The 21,197-nt window shown below is 40.8% G+C and overlaps 2 protein-coding genes and 1 long non-coding RNA gene across 3 annotated transcripts in view; all 3 read right to left on the bottom strand.

Annotated features, from left to right (window-relative positions):
* Positions 1-21,197, bottom strand: part of LOC139128163 (origin recognition complex subunit 4-like) — a 272,861-nt gene that overhangs the window by 214,118 nt on the left and 37,546 nt on the right. The window lies entirely within an intron of this gene.
* LOC139128206 (uncharacterized) lies at positions 12,465-13,440 on the bottom strand. The gene is made up of 2 exons (XR_011551224.1): positions 13,231-13,440; positions 12,465-12,726 (listed from the first exon to the last, which is right to left on the bottom strand). It is a non-coding gene; the product is annotated as an uncharacterized lncRNA (long non-coding RNA).
* On the bottom strand, positions 13,812-18,868 carry LOC139128171 (uncharacterized). The gene is made up of 7 exons (XM_070694007.1): positions 18,838-18,868; positions 17,758-18,032; positions 17,103-17,287; positions 16,258-16,307; positions 15,584-15,679; positions 14,706-14,879; positions 13,812-13,990 (listed from the first exon to the last, which is right to left on the bottom strand). Exons 1-7 carry the CDS (start codon positions 18,866-18,868, stop codon positions 13,812-13,814), a joined length of 990 nt encoding a protein of 329 aa, XP_070550108.1.

The raw sequence follows: 21,197 nt of genomic DNA, 5'->3' as shown, positions 1-21,197 counted from the left end.
TCCTCATCCAGAGCATGCATACGTCAATGTTCCTACCCAGCATGCCTTGTTGAAGGAAATTCAACAAACCAGGGTTAATTAATTATGTACCTGGTTTTAGGATGCAACAATTGAGTGTGGCGTCTCTGAGAAATGAACAGGCGAGGTAGAGTAGAGATCGAAACATGCTAGATAGGGTAGTGTTGTCAATCAGTCGATTTAGAGTTCTATCTGCTGATGTGGTACACGTAAATATATCACTACAGGGCATAATGAAACTAATCGAAATTAAGAGGGAAAGTAAGGTTGTTAGTGATTGCACCCCCGCTACATTTCAACAAAGTCCCTCCACCCACAAGGGACTGTGATTTCAATAAAATCCCCTATCAACCGGTTTCCCCTACCCATATGCCCACAGGGAAAGCTACCCGCTATTCTCAAGCTGTGAAAGCCTCCAGCTAATATCGCCTGGCCATATGCATGTTATCTTGATCTCTCCTATCAGCGCCCATATCTCTGCTTGCTGATGATAACAATATTACCCAACCGGAAAAACGTCTTGCCTGTCTATAAAAATCTACTGGCGAACTGCTAGGGCTATGGCAATGACCAGCCGCCACATGCCTGGACATGAAGGGTAGAGAACAGAGGGCGTTGGTTACTGGAGGAAATTCCATGCCCCCAGGGAAGAGATACAATGGGAAAAATGAAACGATGCATGTTTAATGAAGTACCCGCAAAGGCTAACATTCCACAATTTTACTAAGTTTTGGTACTGTTGGTTTTCAGCGGTGTTAAAAGATAAAATGCTCCTACATTTACTTACCATCCACCCTCCTATCTATACTGAACTTCGAGAATTGACAATTAAATAATACACAACAGCGATAATATGCGGTATGCGGTGGTCGTCACACCCCACGAGCGTACTGTGTACCCTCGAAAGACTCACCACTTTTATTTACACGATTCCCCCCTTACAACGCATTGTCAAAAGGCAACAGACTTACAAGATCTATAAAACTGCATTAACAAGATTTAGAGATTTTTACACATAAAAAATACTTGTGTGGACATCGTGGAGTTTCGACCGAGACTGAAGACAAATGACCTTTACACCAATATATACGCATTCAACACCTGGTGACACAAGCGTCAATCAAAGGAATTCTCTTATGTAACGAATAGATAGTAATTATATGCTGATCTTCGAAACGCATCTAATTGTTCATTCCTTCTTCCCTCTCTCTCTCTCTCCTTCTCTCTCTCTCTCTCTCTCTTTCTTGTTGAAATCAGCATAATAAAATTCCTGCAATGTCATTCAGATAGATACCAAGACAATAAACCACACCCAGCGAGGGTATCCACCGACATTTTGACCAGTTCACGACATGTGTGCACGAGCGCATAGTACTGTAGATTTCCCATAATTCACTTTACATCCTCGGAGATTCATCAGTGACGTCTACACGTCTCCCATGTGTAGACAAATTCATAGACTAGTTGTAAAATTCCGAAAACGTACTTTTAAGCACACCATTCTCCTTAATGGTAAATCTACAGTACTATGCACGCATGTCGTGAATTGGTCAAAATCTCGTTCATTATATCATACCAGTATATTGATGGCGCAAATACTGCGATCTAATTGGTCGAGACGCGAAAATAACCGGGGTATATTCGCAATATAGCACGGTCGGAAAATCGTCCATGATTGAGAGAGGAGATAGCAATTTTGTAAAATTTTCCGCTGAATCAATATACTGGTATACAATCATGAAGAAAATATTGGTACCATGCTTACCAAGACCAGCGTGGGGATGTTCGCCCTCGTGCGTATAGCATTGACTTGCTGGATTGTAGACAACTACGCATCGCTTGCCCGCCTCCCCACACACTGGAGAAAAATATATATCAACAATAAGACGAATGGGGAGGAAGTTCCTCCGAAATCTGTGGAAGCCAGATTTTCTCCCCTTTTTGATAAAGGAAATATCGCTCGCAATAAAATGTTTTTTTTACAAATTGTATTTCAGTACTATGTCACATGTACAAAATTCTCCTGGTCCGTATGGTTTTTGGAAACCGGCATTTGAAAGAATGTTGGGCGAGAAAACGTGTTTGCGTACCTTCGTCGACAAAATCGTATATAAAGCCTTTCGAAGTCCCGTCTTCATCACTAAAAGAAACAAGAAAAGTAATTTTGTCCTCAGCTGCTTTAAATGTGATTGATACTCAATATTCTTGCAAAAACGAAAATTATTATCGCACACTCGAAGAAGTGTGGCCCCGTCTTCCTTGAGTTATCAATTAGTCCATGACTGAGGGCGCTTTTTAGATTGATAAATACACAATACCCTGACGTTATATTTGAAAGGTACCTGCGTTATTATGGGTATCTATTTAAATTGTCAACTTTATGTTCAAACCACACACCCCCCTTAGCGCCTGATAACTTTGAAATCAAATTTGCTGCAATAATTTACGTGCAAATAATCTACTCGAGAAAAATTACTTTTGTTGAGCAACACATGACTGCCTCGATTATTTTGTGCGACTCAAGATGAGCATAGAATCCTCCAATTTTGGAGGATCCATGATATGAGCGTTGTTTTGTGCAACTCAATATGGGAGTCATTTGCAAATAACGCTAAACTGGGCAGAGATTCCATACCTGCAGCTGGAAATTGTTTTATCGCTCGTTACATCGACTAACACTGAATATGAATCAAATGAAACTCACTGATATTCGATAGCGCAATCACATCCGTCAAATACCGAGAAGGTGTACACTCGTTCGTCTTCTCGGCGCTTTTCAAGTCCTCGCAAGATATACTCCCCCATCCGAGTTCCCGCCAAGCGGAATAGCATCAGCTGCCGCAGTAACTGATCTCGCTGGCTGCGATCGGTTGGCGATGAAACCCGGTGTTGAACCTGTCAAAGTATATGAAGTAGATCTAAGAAATGATGTTGCTGCAAATTCTATGTAGCTTTTGTGTTTTCGCACACATATTAAAGTTAACCTGTCTGTTGTTGTAGGTAGGTGGGTGGGTGGATGGGTAGGTAGATAAGTATACAACCATTTTTATTTTAGTGTATCGAAAAAAAACTCCGGTGTCGGTGTGTGTCGATCGGGTGGTATTGTTTTGACTATATCTGACCTGCTTGACAATATTTCAACTTTTGCAGAGTTGATTCGTTGATGCTCGACTCATATTACCGCCCAGTAGCTATATAGTAATGTGGTGCGGTCTTTCCTCATAACATGTAATTAAAAAGCCGTTGACCAGCCGATTGTCCTTATCAGTTTTACGATACACTAAAATGGCTGTGTATGTATGCATGTATGAGTGCGTTTGCTAGTCGGCCAACATGAGACATGATCTTGTTCCTGCATGACTGTCGCGAATCGCAGACAAGTTCTTGTCTGTGCGCGAATCAACAGGTGGTGTTTTACGAATTCAGGCCTACTTTCAAAACGCCATTGAGCATTATCCGAAAACATCTTTTACTTACAAAATGTTGCAAAATGATGTTTCTTAGGGGAACCTCGCCATGTTTACCATCAAGCAATTCACCATTGCCATCCCAGAAGGCATTGTTATGCTGACTCCTTGCACCTGTATGATTGCAAACAAAACATGAATATGTATTTATTATGTAGGCGAAACACTAGCCCTGAGTGGCGGGGCAGTGAGTTTTACCTGCTATAGGCCTAAACACATGCAGCCCTGCCACGCACAGCTAGCGAAACAATTGTATGGAGACTATGGTCCGTAGCTCTTGTTTGCGCATTCGCCATTGCCATGAAATCGGTCTGTGAACACCATTTTGTGGTTATTGGTCTTGATTGTGGCATAGACAGTGGAGAAACTGCCTATGGTTGTGGTTACTTTTTCGTGTCAATGGTGTGCAAAACTTTAATCTGTGTAGATAGGGCAAATTATTACCGTGGACCGAATCGCCCGAATGTGATGAGCTTTTTCACAAGTGATAATATGGGTCGCTGATGTTCATAAACTCAGTACACTTGGCACATGAAATAGTGGCCGGCGGCTGCCCATCTCCGCATTACCTTTCGAAGAAATCTATTGTCATATGGTAGCTATGTGTAATGGGTCATACGACATTTGAGTCTGTCACTAACCACAATGGAGGTTCAAGGTGTCAGTATTCAAACAGCCGTCGACTTCGAACTTTTAAAAAAGTAATGCAAAGGGTGACATTTGAGCTTTGTCCAACTTTTGTCGTCTGGTGTACTTTTTGTTTGCATGTTGCTTTCCTGGCAATCCTACTGCTTATATGGCATGTCCATGCGAACATTTGCGCGCCATGTCGCAGACGACGTCACTGCAAGCCATCGATATTTATTATTTCGTCCTCTCTGCTATGATAAAATGATCCTAGCCCTAGCCCTTCTGAAAATCGCTGCAATCGTAGGTCTATACGACTCAATATATCGGACTTTCTGTCCTTCTCTACTTTTTTCTGTGTCGATGAATGTTTCTACCGTTGGTAGTAAGTCACTCGAGGCTCACACTGTTTGTTTTGTTTGTGCTCATGAGCGGTTGTCATAATATCTGTCTCTGTCTGTGTATGGCTCTGTCTGTCTGTCTGTCTGTCACTCTCTCTCCCCCACTCTCTCTCTCTCTCCTCCTCTCTCTCTCTCTCTCTCTCTCTCTCTCTCTCTCTCTCTCTCTCTCTCTCTCTCTCATCTTAACATGTATATGATAATTGAGTTGTGTGCCATATGATAATACATCCATGGCACCGATCAGTAGAATATCATGGATTCTGGTGAAATCCGTCATGTTTTCATACTGCAAGTCACCTCTATCAGACAGGCGGTGATCGTGTGTAGATCATGTGCCCATTATCTGCTGGACACAATCCAAAAGCCTTTATCATGACGGTTGATTATTTCCGATTTATTGTTCTGGCCGGACAAACTAGGTTGACAATCTCCATTTCCGAATGTACTTTGGATGTCTGGCCGGTCGCGTGTCTAACATTTGCATCCAGTGGCGTGATGTGGTCCGACAACAAGACCATTTCAATTTATTTATATCTGTTGATGTCGATATGCTTGCTGTGGAGTGCTGCTTATCGGCTTGGATTTTTCAATTGACCGGTCGATCGCGTCCTGATAGTCGGGCGACCTGTTATTTGCAAATTTCTGTGAGGTCAGCATCTTTTGAAGAAATAAAACTATAATGTCTTAATTCTGTGTTTTATTGGTCATTTAACATTACGGTAGTGTAAAGAAAGTGATAACGAATAAGTTCCATTCGCTGCAAATGGAGATTTGAAAGTTCCAATTGTTATTCTACATTGTCGTGTTACCCGTCACTTTTTACGCGCATGCGGAGTCGTCCTCTGTTCGCTCCTGACTGACGAACTTGAATTGTGACAATCATAAAAGATTCAACCAATCGTTAAGTTACCGTAAGTGACATAGGCAAACCCGATAATATCATGCGCGAAAAACGACCCATTCTTCCACGGCGACTCACCTCCTCTGGAGTCGCGCCGTCGCCACTTACTATTATCTTGCTTGTAGCTGTTATCGGTCAAATTGAGTGAATGGCCTGATTTACACATTTATCATACCGCTGCGACATCAAAGCCTATCTCTCTGTGATTGCTCAGTTGTCAACATAAATCTTCTATTGTTTTGTATTGACCTGTTTACTCGTCGACTGACCTGATCGGGCTATCTCTATCATGACAGCCGGAAGCTGAACATGTAACTACACGTGTTTGTTATCATACATTTCAAGTAGGCGACAACCCTATCTCAAATGGCCCTGGGTGACTGCTGCATTATTCTGATACCGAACGTTTTTTGGTCAGTTTGAATGTTGATATATTCAGAGCACGCTTGTAAATCACTCAATGCGTCATTAGATACCATGCAGCACGGAGACTGGCAATCTCCGAGGCACGATCCGAAAACTCACGGGCGAGAACAAGTTGATAGAGTGTGTAATTTCATGATCATCGTACTTCATACAGCCCAGAAACAGTTTATGCATGCGTTAAATCAGTGGCATTCGATTTCTAGAATCGTAACCAGGGGTATTCTGAACAGGTAAGGTCGAAGATATTTGCAACTGCGCAATGCCGCCAACTAATTTCTTCTCTCCTAATTCACCATAAATAAGAAACTTGGCTGATCCTTTCTCAATCTAAAAGGTTACCAGTTGCCCTTTAAAATCAGCCAACCACATGATTTTACCACCCCCTTTTGCTTGTCCCCCGAATAGAACAATCCCTAATACTTGCTGGATTATATTCAAAGTTCTCCTCCGAGCAGAAGATCGGAATAAAACTTCATCGCCCGCTAGCCGGGGATCAAAACATTTCCCCCTGCCGGAACGGAGAAATGCGTGTTCGCTTAGAAACGGCCTGCAAACGCCTTTTAGTGCTTTGTTTGCAGTCTCTGTTAATGTGCTGTTATGAAGCGCTAAGGCAAACAGAAATTTAATACGAAACTGTATATGGGTCTCACGATGATTTTTCAATTCTTCCAGAAACTTCTGCAGAATTCCACGCAATCATGAACACATCGCCCTCACAGGTGGACAGGATGCATTGAAATGCTCAAAAACAGTGAGGTCGAGTACCTCTCACAAAAGGGTTTTCCATCGGTCATATGGAACGCCGCTCGTTCCTTTTGCCCTCAAAGAAATATCAAGACTGTGTTGCTCTGGAACTGAGATTTGAAATGTGCCTGTGCTCTCTACGTTGTACAAAAGAAATGACATAAAACTAGCAGCATGGCTGTGCATCTAACCTTGACTCACACGATATCAAAACACTATGAGTAGGGTGGCCAAAGTTAAGCTAAAATGTTGCGACATTATACGCAACTCACGCACACTGAAAGTGAAATTTGATTTTCGTGAAATTTTAAACGCCATTTTTTCTGAAATAAGTAGCTCAGTTACTGAAAAAATGGATATTTCCAATTAAAATCGATGTATGAGGCAGGTTTCATTAAAACACTGAAGAAAAAACGATAGAAAAATAGTGTTTTTCCTCTCCAAAAAATGCCACTTTGTACTGACCGGCCACAGCGCTCGAGCGGTCGCCGCTCATGGCACGCACTTCTGAATCCAGTCAATACCTATTTCGCAACGGAACTGCTTTCGGGCCCTGTGCACGCTGTCATAGAACTGTGAAACTTGGCCAGGAAGTGGCAGACCATCCCATTTACATGTAGTGGTGAGTTTTTGTTATATTCTGGGAATTTTAGCCAGCAAACACGAGGTAAAGTGAGTACGGTAAATTCGGTGTAGATTTTTCCCATTTAGATACATTTTTTGCCATAAAACTTGTAGCATGCTCTTTTTAAACATCATTCCAACATTTCTGTGAAATATGACGAAAATCTGTCCACGAGCACAAGTACGAATCATAAAAACAAAATCGTGTTCATTCATAGACCTCAGTACAGTGTGACTCAAGATGGCGGCGGAAGGCAGTCACACTGACACACCATTGACAGCCTGCCTGAGGCTGAAGTTAGGGACAGCTATTTCTTACAATTTCATGGCTGAAAATGAACTGCATTAAAAGACAATTGGCAGTTTAAATTGATTTGTTAGAATTGAGTGTTATCAAATAACATTGTGACAAAATTTCATTGTATTGTGAGCTCTAGTTTTTAAGTTATCTGAATTCAAATTCATAAAAACATAAAAATCCATCCATTTTTCGATGGTACGTTGCCGCCGCAATTTTGACTAAGTCAGACAAAATATTTTCAATTTTCAACACTCACAGTTTCAAAATCCAAGACTGTGAATCAGTCAAATCTTGATTTTTCCGTAATATTGGGTAAATCTGTGCACAAGACACATAGTTTAATGATTCCATGTGAAGTAAATGAAAAATTATGGGTTGCCAAACTTGAAGGAATCGGCATTCATTGAAATAATTTTAAAATTTGCCGAAAATTGTCCGCGAAAAAATGGCATTTTTATTGCTTTAAAAATTCATAACTTTTGATTGGATACAGCTATTTGCATAATTTTTTTTTATTTTTCTTCTTTTACCCCATTCTTGCTAAAAATCCATTTAAACTGTGTGTATAAACAAGAGAAAAAAATGGCTTGGCCACCCTACTATGAGCAACGCACATCTCTTATCTGTGTACTGAAACAGCCCTCACAAACATCCGCCAGTTGAATAGTGTGTTGAACCTAATCGCCTTTTTTCATTGACATGCGTACATCTGATAAGCAGGCAACATTGTTATGCCCGCTGTCCAGTACAGACTGCGTTGTGTCTAACGAAGTTTGCAAAAAAATGGAATGTATAAACCGAGATTTCATCTTACTTGGAACAGCAAACTGAAAATACTAGTGCAGGACTTATTCCCGATTACTTTGTACCTATAAGCTATCAGCAAAACTTACAGTGGAAGTGTTGCTCATACCGTAACCGAGGAGAGGTCCTAGACTGAGAAAATACCATTCCCCTATTAAAACCGGATTATCGTAGATCTATACGAATGTAAAAAGGCCACGCTATGGATCGGACGTGCTGTGTTTGATCCCAGAATCCCATAATTTTGCCATGTTTCAGGCTGTCATTGTCATTTAATCTTGCATATGATTTCTGTGAATATACCGGTATAGTGACTAAACTTGAGTCGAAAATAAACTGAAAAAATGTTCCTTTTTTGTCGGAGAACGCATCTGTTTCAAAATGTGTTCCCTGTACGACCATTTGACCCCTCTTTGCATATGTCACGAAAGTGCCCATCACAATTATTCAATTTATCTTACGGTCAAAGCGATGCTATGATATTCAAAAACTCCCCCCCCCCTCCCAGTGTATGCAAATGGCAACGTCATCAGTAATCTCCCTATTGTGCGCCCACGGTCCTGTAACTTCCCGTTTAATAAAAAAATTCCTATAAAACAAAGTGCAACCTATCGAACCATTGAAAGCATTGACAAAAACAACAACCAAACTATTTTATGCCGTGGTATGATACAGTCATTCGATTGGATTTCAATGGGAAGTGGTATTCGTCGTAAATTTCTTCATGTATACCTTTGCATTTGACCTTACTAGAGTGAGTGTCATGATTTAATTCCGCGAATGAGCAGCGAGAAATAATAATTCCCCTTTTGCTGGTAAAACCTGCAGAATGTCGGGAGACGAGCCTGAATCCTGCGAATGGTCAAAAATGACTTCACTGCTTGTTCAGTGTCAAGTAGCTGAGGGTGAGTGTTGAAAAACCAAAGAAACCCTAAAATACAGACAAAATGAAAACCTATGTGGGCTTTCTGAACCCACGTTTTGGCTCTTGAACAGGATTCGGAACGCGAATACTAGAAAGTCGTTGCCCAACCTGTTGCATAGCTATGATTTCATTGCTTTGTTTTACTTTCCAAAGGCCGAAAGAAGATACTGTTATCTCGTTTTCATCGACAGGTTTTCTTCTCAACCTTGGAAAGATAGCCTTAACGCTGTCTCACTGTGGTACGCACTTTTGCTAACAAAGCAGTGTTTATATGCCGGTATATACCCTCTTTCAAAAACAGGTAAATAAGAGAGATTGTGTCACACAGACCCACTAAACAAAATCGTGCGGACCGGGAGAAGTGTTGTTGATAACACAGTATTGATTAGACGAGAAACTAAGGAGCATAAATCGAAAAACTCTCAAGAATTTCGCCGAATTCTTCAATAAATCTATGTATTTAAATTTGCCAAATTATGAGTATCTTTCCTTTAATAGCAAAAGCGTATTGAAGTTTCTTCTGTAGAACTCATTAAAGTCGTCTCATTGAAAGCTTGCTTTCGTATATTTTTATGATATAGTCTGATCTCTTGACAGATTTATTTCAAATAAGAGTTACATTCTATATTTCACCTGTCAGTTACAGGCCCCCTCTGCAATATAAAATGGCAGGGTAGCCGAAAATTTAAGCTCGGGGACAAATTTTAAGAACTTCATTCTCTCAAGATACTTTAGCATTGGCATGAAAATATTAGCAAGTTATTTTCCCAATACAGGCAACATGGGCCCGCCAGTTTGGAATTAAATTCTCTGTGGTGTTGAGAATATTTGATGTCCTAAAATAAAAAAATTACAATAATATATATATATATATATATATATATATATATATATATATATATATATATATATATATATATATATATATATATATTCTTACATGCTCTCCTAATTTCAGTGCGTGATCTAAAGTACTTTTATGAGCAATGTATATATAATATATACTCGAATCCGATTGAAAACTATCCGTATTTGAAGTGAAAGTGAACACGCATGTAATGAGGAAAATGTAGCAAAATTCATTCGATGGTCAAGGTTATTGTGAAGTTAATCTCGTCATAGACAGCTGCGTGAGGATATTCATGATATTCCAAAGTCGGGATACAACATACACACAGGTTGAGGTAAACAGAGGGAAAATCGAAACTCTATTATGTAAACGGAGCGATTGAGAATCGGGCAGCGATTCAGATCTGCGGAGCCTTACGGAGTTGTCCACTACTACAGATTAATGTACTGCATTGAGAAAGAGACGATAACGTAAAAACAACCGACGTATCTTATTCACGATTACAGGAAACACTCATGAGACAAACAAATTAAAAACTTGACTAGTATTTAGAAGAGAGAGAGAGAGAGAGAGAGAGAGAGAGAGAGAGAGAGAGAGAGAGAGAGATTTTCACACGTACATTCACACACAAAAAGTGGGGTTTTACACCGCACTGAAAAAGAAGATAGCATTGTTCCTTGTCTGTTATTATTTCAAGGTTTTTTCCAAAAAGCAGTTTTCGCCAACTATGACAACACCCTTTTGGGGTCAAATTGTTTGAGTAGAAAGTCACATGTCTGGCCAAACGCTAGACCATGCCGAAACTATAACGTCAAGCGAGGGCAAGCCAGCTCACGCGAACTGAGTTGACGAAATAGTAATATTCCAACTAACTGTTTTTCTTGTCTTTGCCTCGCTATCTTGGTGTCTGAACTGTTGTTTTATAGGGTTGCCACAGCTATCATTTGCACAGAGTGGCGAGATTCCGTGATATATGAAACTCACTGTGACTGGACTGTTAAAATTCGCAAATAGCCAATGTTTTTGTCGACTCCTTGACACACCGTTTTCAATCAGAATGAATTCCCTCGTCCAATCATTGAATGATGGAATGGTCGCCGCTGTTTTACTCAGGTGCCAACAACAAAGTGGCTTTATTAAAGCTCATTCGATAATTTTGTAGCGTTCCATACTTTCAGGGTGGCTTCGCGTCTCAACCAATGTCGACATAATCTGAACACTATGTCCGTTTCGTAAAAGGCTTTCATTAGGCTAAAGAGGAAACCATTTCCAAGTTATTAAGGGGACAAAATAACCGTAACTTTTTGAGAATATTTCCAGTATTTTTCTTCTAAAACTAAGTACATCCTTCTCCTTCCTAGAGTATGTCCAAATAAAAAGAATTGACGCTGCGTTGAATTGCGTACAATATGCTGTGTTATTAGTGAAAAGTGAATTCTAGTCCAGATATCATTGGATGGAACTTTCACACATACAGGCTGTATGGTCAGGTTTAACACCAAGTTTTTCAACACGGTTTTTGTGTGGTACATAATTTTGTCACAAACAGAACAAAATTACTGTAAATGCATCAGAAAGTTACGGGTAGTAGCGCTTTCACTATGTCCACGAGGGTACATATCTCTTCCATATTTTACTCGAACACAGTCCTAATACACTCTATACGAATGTACAATTCTGCTGCAAGACGCTTTGAATCGTCGAGGTCTACCGAAGGCGAGACTTTGTGCAGTGTGTTGCCATAGTTTTATTGACAGAATTACAAACATGTATAATTGTTTACCTCTTCCAAGAGAAAGACAACATTTGGCATCCGAGAATTCGAGGGGATTTTACGATGAGATTTGTCAAGCTGTGTTGACCTACATTTTTGTAAAAAATGGTCATAGTTAGAATTGTTTTTGAAGTAACTCTTGCAGCCCCATAGGCTGTTCCAAGGTATTTATACTTTGTCTGCGTGCAATGTTGCAGACTCTGATGTGTACTAAGTACCATCTTTTCACTGTCCTTACCCTTTGAGTGCACAAGTCATTTTTGTATAAGATACAACACAGAGTGACATTTTCTTCAGATCAAGACATTCTTTTTTCATATTTTGCCCAAAATTTTGATCAAATATTGTGGCCGATGAAAAGTTGTGTCCATTTGGTCCAAAATTATCAAAATAATTACGGGCAAGTTTTGAAAATAGGTAAAATGTTGCATTAACGTTTGGTAGGAAAAATTACAGCATTCACTCAACGGGTTAAGCAGACAGAGTGCCTGTTCTCATAGCATGCAACTCGACTCACGTCTACATCCATGCTTACGTCACAACATGGTCACTTTGCGACCTCGTCCGCAAAAAAAATATTCTCAAACGACACAACAGCGATGAACGGTTAACTTTTTATTTTCAACGGCCTGTAAAAATTAACATCCAAAAGGACAGTAGAAATCATCATTTCAAATGAATTATTCTCCAGGAGATATGGGTTTTTTTTCAAAAAGAAAGAAATAATATCAAAACGTTTGTATAAAAACCGGGCAATTCCTCATTTTTGGTAGATTTTCACTGGTAGAATCAGATCTCCGCAGCATCTTGATGGTTCTCTTTAATGTTCGTCTTTCAGGATGCATCTGATGTCACCCTTGTGACCTGTTGAGATAGGAGAGGTGACAAGTTTATAGGTTGGCAGCGATTCTAACAAATGATCCAGATGGCATGCATTCCATCAATTTCACCAAGTAGAAAACGTCAACTGTCTTCAAACAAAATTTTTGTGAGAATTCATGAGCAGAAACCGTCATTCGTGTACTTCTCTACGAAAGGTTAAGCATGAAGCAAAAGTACTGTGTTGTATACTCAATGGGCAAACCAAATGGCATTTACAAGATATGCACGGCTTGTTTCACCGTAAAGGATAAATGCAAACTTTCATGAGCACAGATATGCAAATCATTAAACACTTTTAATTCACTTTGCGTGCGCAATAGGAGAGACGTTAGATGAAATCTCTCACGCCATCCAAGATAGTATGCGCGTCGAAACAGAAAGCTTCAAATTTTTGCTTACAAATTCCCATGAGGAAACTTAAACCATTTTCCTTCGGAATGAAAATTCTACCTTAGAAGGGAAATAAGCAATTGTTTTCCAACTCACCGTGGACGTCCTTGGCGTGTTTGCATAGTTTGTAGTACGCGCCGGTATCAAACATGTGATCCAGGGTTTCGTCGAACCAGGCAATAGCGTGACTATCCTTACGAGTCATACCATGTGAGTAGCCAGAACCACAGAGAACGGCGTCACCAACTGGCTCGAAGCCCAATTGATGAGCTTTGCTGACGTATGCGTCGGGGACAAAGACAGCGTGCACCTGGAGGAGAGAGAGAGAGAGAGAGAGAGAGAGAGAGAGAGGAGAGAGAGAGAGAGAGAGAGAGAGAGAGAGAGAGAGAATGTTTAACATCCAATATACAACTTATTTCGACATAGTCAACATAATCTAGAAGACTATTATAATTGCCTGAGATTATCGATATTTACTCACCCTATCACGTGATCAATCGAGAACAGTGTCATAACGGTGTTCTGTTTAACGTTCGCTTTTGACTTTGGGAAACAACTCTGACGTCAATTTGACCGCTGGCCCTCACAAAGTAAAGCAGTCATGCAGCATTAGGGTACATATTAAAATGCTTACCGACCAGTGGTGATAAAAGCATTTGATATGAGCAAAATAATAATTATGGTCGGTCTCTCAACCAAGTAAGTGTTCTTACCTTGTCTGTGCTAAGATGGTCGATCAGTTCTACAAAATCTTCGTACACGATTTCTGGCTTGCCTGTCTCAATCGCTTCGATTTGTTCCGGGCTTGAGTGATGCTTCAGACAGTAAACATCGGCAGCCCAGCCATCGACGAAACCTGTCATAGATGGTCATTTTAACACTGCTACACACTCGCCACCTGAACTTTGTTTTACCGAGATCATTGGCGTGATCAAAGACGAACACGTGAAAGGGAACGATGATAGTTTACTTAATCTAGGGGAGGATATGGTACCTCCCACAGGTACCTGGAGTTGCCAGTGTAGTGTACCGGTACACAGAGAATGGCCCCCTTCTCTCTATGTATACAACGCAGGCAACTCCAGGCACCTGTGGTACCTCCTACCCTACCCATTTTTCGCGGTACATTCAAATAAAAAAACAGCCAAGGGAGGTAGTGCGTCCCAAAATACCCGATGTAACATCTTTTTCTTGCTTAGCAGATCCTAAAGAACAAAATATACCCATATAGTAGGTTATGGGGGGGGGGGGTTGAACGTTGGGCCCCTCCAGCCCACGGACTATGAGTATTACTCCTGTTTGTTTGATATTATAAACAAATGGTGCGCGAAGGGTTCTCCTGTGCCTTTAGTATGAGCCATTATATAATCATTAAGTCGACAAAAAAAAACTTTTGTTTCTGCAATTCTTTCACGTGTTAATCTTCAAACCAAAATAACTGATTTCTCAAGTACTATCTTGACACATTCTTCAGAACAACATCTGACCAGCATAACGAGTCAAACCCCACCCCCTCCCCACCCCATCCCCCCGTATGGAAGGCCCGTCACGGACAGACCTCGAAAACGTACCGATTCTGGTTTCAGTAAGATTTTTTGGGTCGAAATTGTGTGGGTTGCCTTCTTTGACGTAGAAGTGCGATTCGGCTCCTTCCTTCCAGTATGACCTGGTGAAGCCAACAGAGTGTCCACGCTCTTCTGTTTCCATCCAGTTCAAGCAGACATCGTAGTTCTTTCCCAAAAGCCCTGTTGTAGAGCGGGGGGGAAAAGATGCGTTAGTTTTTGTAACGCCATCCTGCGATCAGTGACCATCTTTAATTGGGTTCTTTCGTCATTTGGCCCTCGTTAATTTCATTCAGGTAGTGTGCGCTTTGAAACTGACAGTTTGACAGTTTGCTCAAACTTTCCTCAAAGAAAGTTGAAACTTTTCTCTTTAATAACCAAGAATGAATATCTAGGATCACCGTACAGGTATCGGAATCTGAGAAACGAGTCACTTAAACATATCGATCTTTGAAATTCAAAATGGACGCTACCCCAGAGTTGGATATATGGGGATAAATTTAGAATTCAGGTTTCAACAAAATTGAATCTAGTTTACTTCATAGGTTTCAAAATGGATTATTAGCAAAGTATTTAAAAAGTTTTAAGAGTCCAAATATGCCAACATTATACTATTATGTATGCTTTCGAAACTCACAGAGTGTCTATACAGTTGGATCTCCGTCGCCCTTCGAGAGCGCAGAACAACAGAAAATGACGTACTGCGCATTTGAAAAAAAAAGTGTAATTTCTTGTACTGCAAAAGGATATGAAAAAGAGCGCCCTCGTTGGTCATTCTTTGACGTCACTGGTAGGACACCTATGAAAGAGAGATCCCAAATCTAGGGCAGGGAGGGGAAAAAACTGACAAACGACATATAACTCTGGCGTACTGTGCTAGTACTTACCGACGCCAGCTCTTGAGTGCTCGCCATGGTGATGAGTGTAACAGTGGCTTGAATCATCATATGTGATGACGCACTTCCTTCCGGCTTCCTTGCAAACTATAAAAAGTCAGAGACGAGCAACATTAAGGTGGCACGAAATGAAAGTTTAAACCCTTATTCTTATTATGATCACCGAAAAATCTAAATCTTTTCTTTCAGCAGGGGTAAAAATTAAGGATAAGCGGGCTCTTTTTGAATCTGAGAAATGGTCTCAATCTTCCGGGCTGTGTTTATTTGATAAGTTATTCGATTTTCACATAAGCAGTTCAGGTCAGATTAGTTAAGTTCAAAAATTCGCTGCCGCAAAGAGGACACATCTCTAGCAATTGCCGTAAAGGGGTGCATCGTATCGATATTATGTAGCGTGGGTGACCGATTACTTTCACGCGAAATTTAGCAAAAACCATCGCAAAACAACGACTATGGTTTCAGATACACGAAAAAGCCAAAATAACCGAATCGAATCGTAATTTTATGTATAAACCAGGGGAAAGCAAACTGATACAAGTGAAATATTGAATACATGAACTGATTATAATTTGGCCAAATCTGTAAACTAAAATCACCGAGGTGGCGCAATCATATACTAACATCAAGGACGCTACAGTTTACGATCATTTTGAGCGTCTTATTACCTTCGTGCACCAGATCAAGGGCGAATCCTTGCATTTTTCCGTGTTCGTCTCTGGAATGATAAAAAAAATATCGATTATAGTTTCGTCGATTATAAGTAACTTTTCCTCTGTATGTCTGCCAGATATAGTCTATGTGTCCTTTTCAAAACCTTTCAGAAAAAGCACATTGGGTAGGATAGCGGACCAAATGGTGGTGACTTTCGAGACCCGGATGTTATCGTTATGGTGGACTCGCTATCAGAGAATTGTGTGTTCGAGGCTCCAGCACGGCCATGGCGGTGCTGTGCCCTCGACAAGGCGCTTTACTCCCCATCGCTCAATTGGGTGTTTGCGATCGGTACCTCATCCTATAATGCGCTCTCCCCCAAACCCCGGTTGGATTATGGAGTAACAAAAAATGTGACGAAGTCAATAAAATGTCATTCAGTACATGCAGCCTGCTGTCTGTGGTCTTTTCGAATGTACAATTTGACTGCGCAATTTAGCATGCAAGGGAGTATAGGCTATTACCACGCCATAGCAGGGATATCGCTTTTTTCCAGAATATTAGGAAAGAAAACGTTACGAGTACAAATATCACGTAATTGGTCAGGGAACAATGACGGTTATCGAGTAGTTCAGCAATTTTTGTTCTGAGGGACAGTGACAGTCTGTCAAAACGCCATCCAGGATGCGATACTGTTTTATCCTACTGTCTCACGCTGACATCTTTACAAAACAATTTTGGCCAGACGAACAAAATTACATCTCGTGGCTGAGCTGTACCATTTTCTAAAAGGGACGGGGTTAGTGCATATCTTTTTCTTGTTCATATCATAGGCGGAGATGTGCAAGCGCAACTTTACATGTATTCCAGGGCGCAGTCGCATGAGAGGGTTGTCTGGAAGGTCCAAACTCTATGTTCTTCCTTCAGGTCAACGGCCTTTTCAATGATTTTCTCGCCGAGTTTCTGTGCCATTATACGGAACATCATAAGATTACGCATTGGGCTTTCACCTCCGGCTTGTTGGAAGGGTCCCTGGCCAGTCATCTGAAAACAAAATGCAAAGACATTATTATTAGACATTATTAGCCCACCGCGCAAACTTCAATTTCATAATACGGCTGATTGCGTAGACCATGTGAAATAACTGAATTTAAGCACTCTTAGAGTTTTGTTTGGGAAACTGCTGTACATTCGGGCCACGCTCCATCGTTTTACTATGCTTGATACCTATTACAAAGTACCCGTAAACAAACAACATTGACATTTATTGTCAAAGCTTCACAAGTTGTGCCACGTTCTCCGTCAGAAAATTTGAAAAACATATGGATTTGTAAGACCATGTACTTCAATAAATTGTTGACTATATAAAATTATACAGCACTTTCATTTGAAATTCCACTTAATAAAAGATGTGCTCTCTCTCTCTCTCTCTCTCTCTCTCTCTCTCTCTCTCTCTCTCTCTCTGAGAATGTTCCCAAAGGTGAAGAGAGGTTTACTGATTAACCATCACTTACCAGGCGTTTCATGAGCATAGCACGAACCATTGGAGGCGGGGCATGGTCACTACCTAAGGCGCGACCAAGTGGGCCAACACCACCCAGACCGTCGGCGTCACCACCTAACAAGCGTTTCATGAGCATCATTCTGAGGACTGGTCTTTCGGACAACGGTCCGTCTCCAAGACCGCCACCTAGGGCGCCCCCGCCAAACAGGTTGCGCATCATCATCATCTTAAGAATTGGTTTGTCTGACAAGGGGCCATCTTCGTCACCAATGAAGGCCTTGCCGCCTTGTAAGGTAGGAAATAGAAAAATATGAAAATAAGATCAGTCAGTTGCAATTTGCTCAAGGCGACGGGATTGACGCTGTCGTCCTTTTGGATTTTACCTGTTTATTTTACCTTCATCCAAAAAAATGTGAAATATTGTGAAAATGACTTCAAGATTTTAGAAAAACAAAATGAGAGACGAGTCCATTACGCCAAAAACAAACTGATCCCTTAACGAGTTTATATAGTCTCCAATTCATGCAGATAGATACCTCCTTTGTCGAAAGAGGGCACATGTATAGGTCTTCGACGAGCAAGTTCCCATCCTCATTCAAAGACTAAGATTTCATAACGGCTGTGTAAATTTTGAGGGAAGCACTATAAATACGGCGATTTTATCCTATAAGGAGTGATAAAATGCCGAATAAACTACCTTGTTAGATTTCTTTCAGATGTCTCGCGTGGTTTTTTTCTTCTGTCATTTTTTTTCTTTCGCCTTTTATTCATTACAACCGTTTGGTTACATTGTCACGGCTGGCGACTCAAGCGTTGTGGATCAGTTCATTTGATAGGAAGGGCCCGATAGGAAACAAAGAGGTGATCATCACGCGAGACTAATAAATTTGACGAGATTTGAAGAGAATATCCCAACCTTTCTAACGACATCAGTTGGGAGGGTCAAACAATATGATTTCAGGGTTATTTGTGATACAAATACGTCATCAGACAGTTGTAAGAGGCCAAGGGTAAAAATGTACAGATATTACTATGAATTTTGTTGTGAATTCACCATCGTTGTATTCATTGGTTTATTGTGATTCGATACTGTTGCCGACCAATACTGGATTCTTCGACATGTTGCTATCGATAGTTAAGTATTCATTCGTTTCGGATGGCCCATTTTTCAGAATCCCAGCAGTCTTCCACGTGGAGGGTTTTATAGCCAAAATTCAACGGCCTTATCATGACAAAAAATGACGATGAGACAACCGTGGCCTTGCCGCCAAAATAGGTCAGCTCGTCACTTAACACACAAGGGCGAAATTCGGGAACATCAACTGATGTGCAGCTGGCTCGGAAGGTTATATCTGATTGGTCGATTGTCACTATTCACAGCAACTTAGGGAGTCTATTGTGTATCACTCAATGATAACGGCAAGATTGAGCCAACAAATTGGATAACAGCTTCCAAGATGCTGCACATTAGCCAAAAAGTACAACTCAAAAGGTCAGAGGTCGATTCCTCTTCACCTAGGTGGACGGTTCCATAGACCATCTAATATATAGGTACCGTATTATAACTGTGTGGTGCATATTATAGTTTGTTTTAATAAAAACTATAGCGCAACAAATTTTGGTGTAAACCAAAGGCAACAAAGCTTTCTTTTATTGACCCGTGCATTAAAAGCTTTAGCATTGACTGCACAACCATTTTCCCCTCTCGCGAAATGTAACTTGCAAATATTGTCCAACATAGGGTTGCGACGCCGGAACCTAAATTGCCAGCGTCATTGCGAGCGTTTGCGAACACCTTTCTCGATTTATTCCACCAGCTAAAACAAAACAAGCAACCTATAATCACGCGGGGCATTATCTCTTGCGAAGGCGCGAGCAAGTGAACCCGGACCAGCAAACACCAACTTCGTAGACTTGCTCACCCAACAGTTGTTTCAACACCATCAGTTTGACCATTGGTGGTGGTCCGTCGCCAGCGGCGGCCCCGCCGAACAAGTTGCGCATCAACATCAACTTAAGGATTGTTTATCTGACAAGGGGCCATCTTCGTCACCAATGAAGGCATTGCCGCCTTGTAAGGTAGAAGAAGAGAAAAAAATAAGTGGTTTATCTGCCAAGGGGCCATCTTCGCTGCTGCCATGCGACGACAGGGCGCCTTCAATGTCACAGAAAAGAAACAAACAAACAAACACGTTTATCGGTCTCCCCCGGAATTGGTTTGAAGTTTTCATCTTTTTATTGGTTATGCCTTCAGTTTAGAAATTGTTGTTGTCTCTCAAAAATGACTTCAGCAATCCATCCTGGAGTAGGTGAGTAATACTGTGAAAATCACTGTAGGAATGCTATAGCGCAACAAAACGCGATGAACAAAGGCGAGTTCTGGAAAAAAATACTCTGTATCATCAACGCTCGAAGGCAGGTGCCTTTCTTGTCTTCAGAGGGCGTTATTAAGTCTTCGTACGACAATCAATCCGCGCTTCTGATTGTCAGCCTTCGTTTCCATAATCGTAAACAATGGGCTTCTCGTCATGACAACGTAATATTTTAGGTATTCGTATATGTTTTTTTCTTTTTGGTATTAATGGCTAAAATTTCAGATTGGATATATTTGTTCTCTTTCCGTATAAAACTACCCTACGCACATATATCGGTGGTGTTTTTAAAGTCCCACGCGCTTCGAAACTGGTAGTTTTAAACTTTTGACCAAACTCTCTCCAAGGCAATTCTAAAACCTTTCATTTTTCAAAATTAAGAATAAAAATTAAGGGGCACCTTCCGAATTGTAGTACTAGAGATACAAATTTAACAAATTCACCGACATTTAAAATTCAAAATGGTCTACCTTTACGTATACTTTGAAGGAAAAAACATATTTTTGATTTTCATGAAAAGAAAATGGTCAAACAATATTACTCTAAAGCTTCATAACGGTTAACTTCAGCTGCATCTCATTAAAACATTATTAGGAGTCCAAATATCTGTAATTGTAGCGCATTCTGTCTTGATAAATCTTTAGAGTGGTAGTTATTACTATTTGCACAACTAGAGTCGAAACTTTAATTTTTCGGATCACTTTGAAGGTTGCAAGAGCTAAGAAGGGTCGTCCGTGGTGATTTCTATCCAGCGAGATTTGCACAGCAAGTCGAGATCTGCATCATGATCTCCGTTGCGCTGGCCAAATAATCTCTGTGGGAAGATATTTTCATTGTTAAAACCGTTGTCCCACTTCACAACCTAAACTTGTAGGATGTGTCCGACACAGCGCGGTCTCTTTGACAGTCAGCCACAGATATCGCCCTTGCTTTGTGAATTATTCCGCATTGTTTTTGGCAGCTCAAGCGCTCTTTCATTTTGTGAGATATATGCCCGACATCGAGACCTGAATCCGACTAGCGCGGCCGCATCACGCCATGAACAGACCATAAAACGCGTACTTGGCGAGTTGGTTCG

Source organism: Ptychodera flava, unplaced genomic scaffold, assembly GCF_041260155.1.
Source record: "Ptychodera flava strain L36383 unplaced genomic scaffold, AS_Pfla_20210202 Scaffold_45__1_contigs__length_1260105_pilon, whole genome shotgun sequence".
NCBI lineage: Eukaryota > Metazoa > Hemichordata > Enteropneusta > Ptychoderidae > Ptychodera > Ptychodera flava.
The sequence above is the reverse complement of the archived record's forward strand: the minus strand, read 5'-3'. Positions and strand labels throughout refer to the sequence as shown.

Excerpts from the sequence above, each read along its gene's own strand:
- LOC139128171 (XM_070694007.1), bottom strand. The coding sequence starts at position 18,868 with ATGTCGAAGAATCCAGTATTGGTCGGCAACA. Across the intron at positions 17,288-17,757 it reads CTATGCTCATGAAACGCCTG|ATGACTGGCCAGGGACCCTT; the intron begins GTAAGTGATGGT and ends TTTTGTTTTCAG. Across the intron at positions 13,991-14,705 it reads TCTTACTGAAACCAGAATCG|GTTTCGTCGATGGCTGGGCT; the intron begins GTACGTTTTCGA and ends CATCTATGACAG.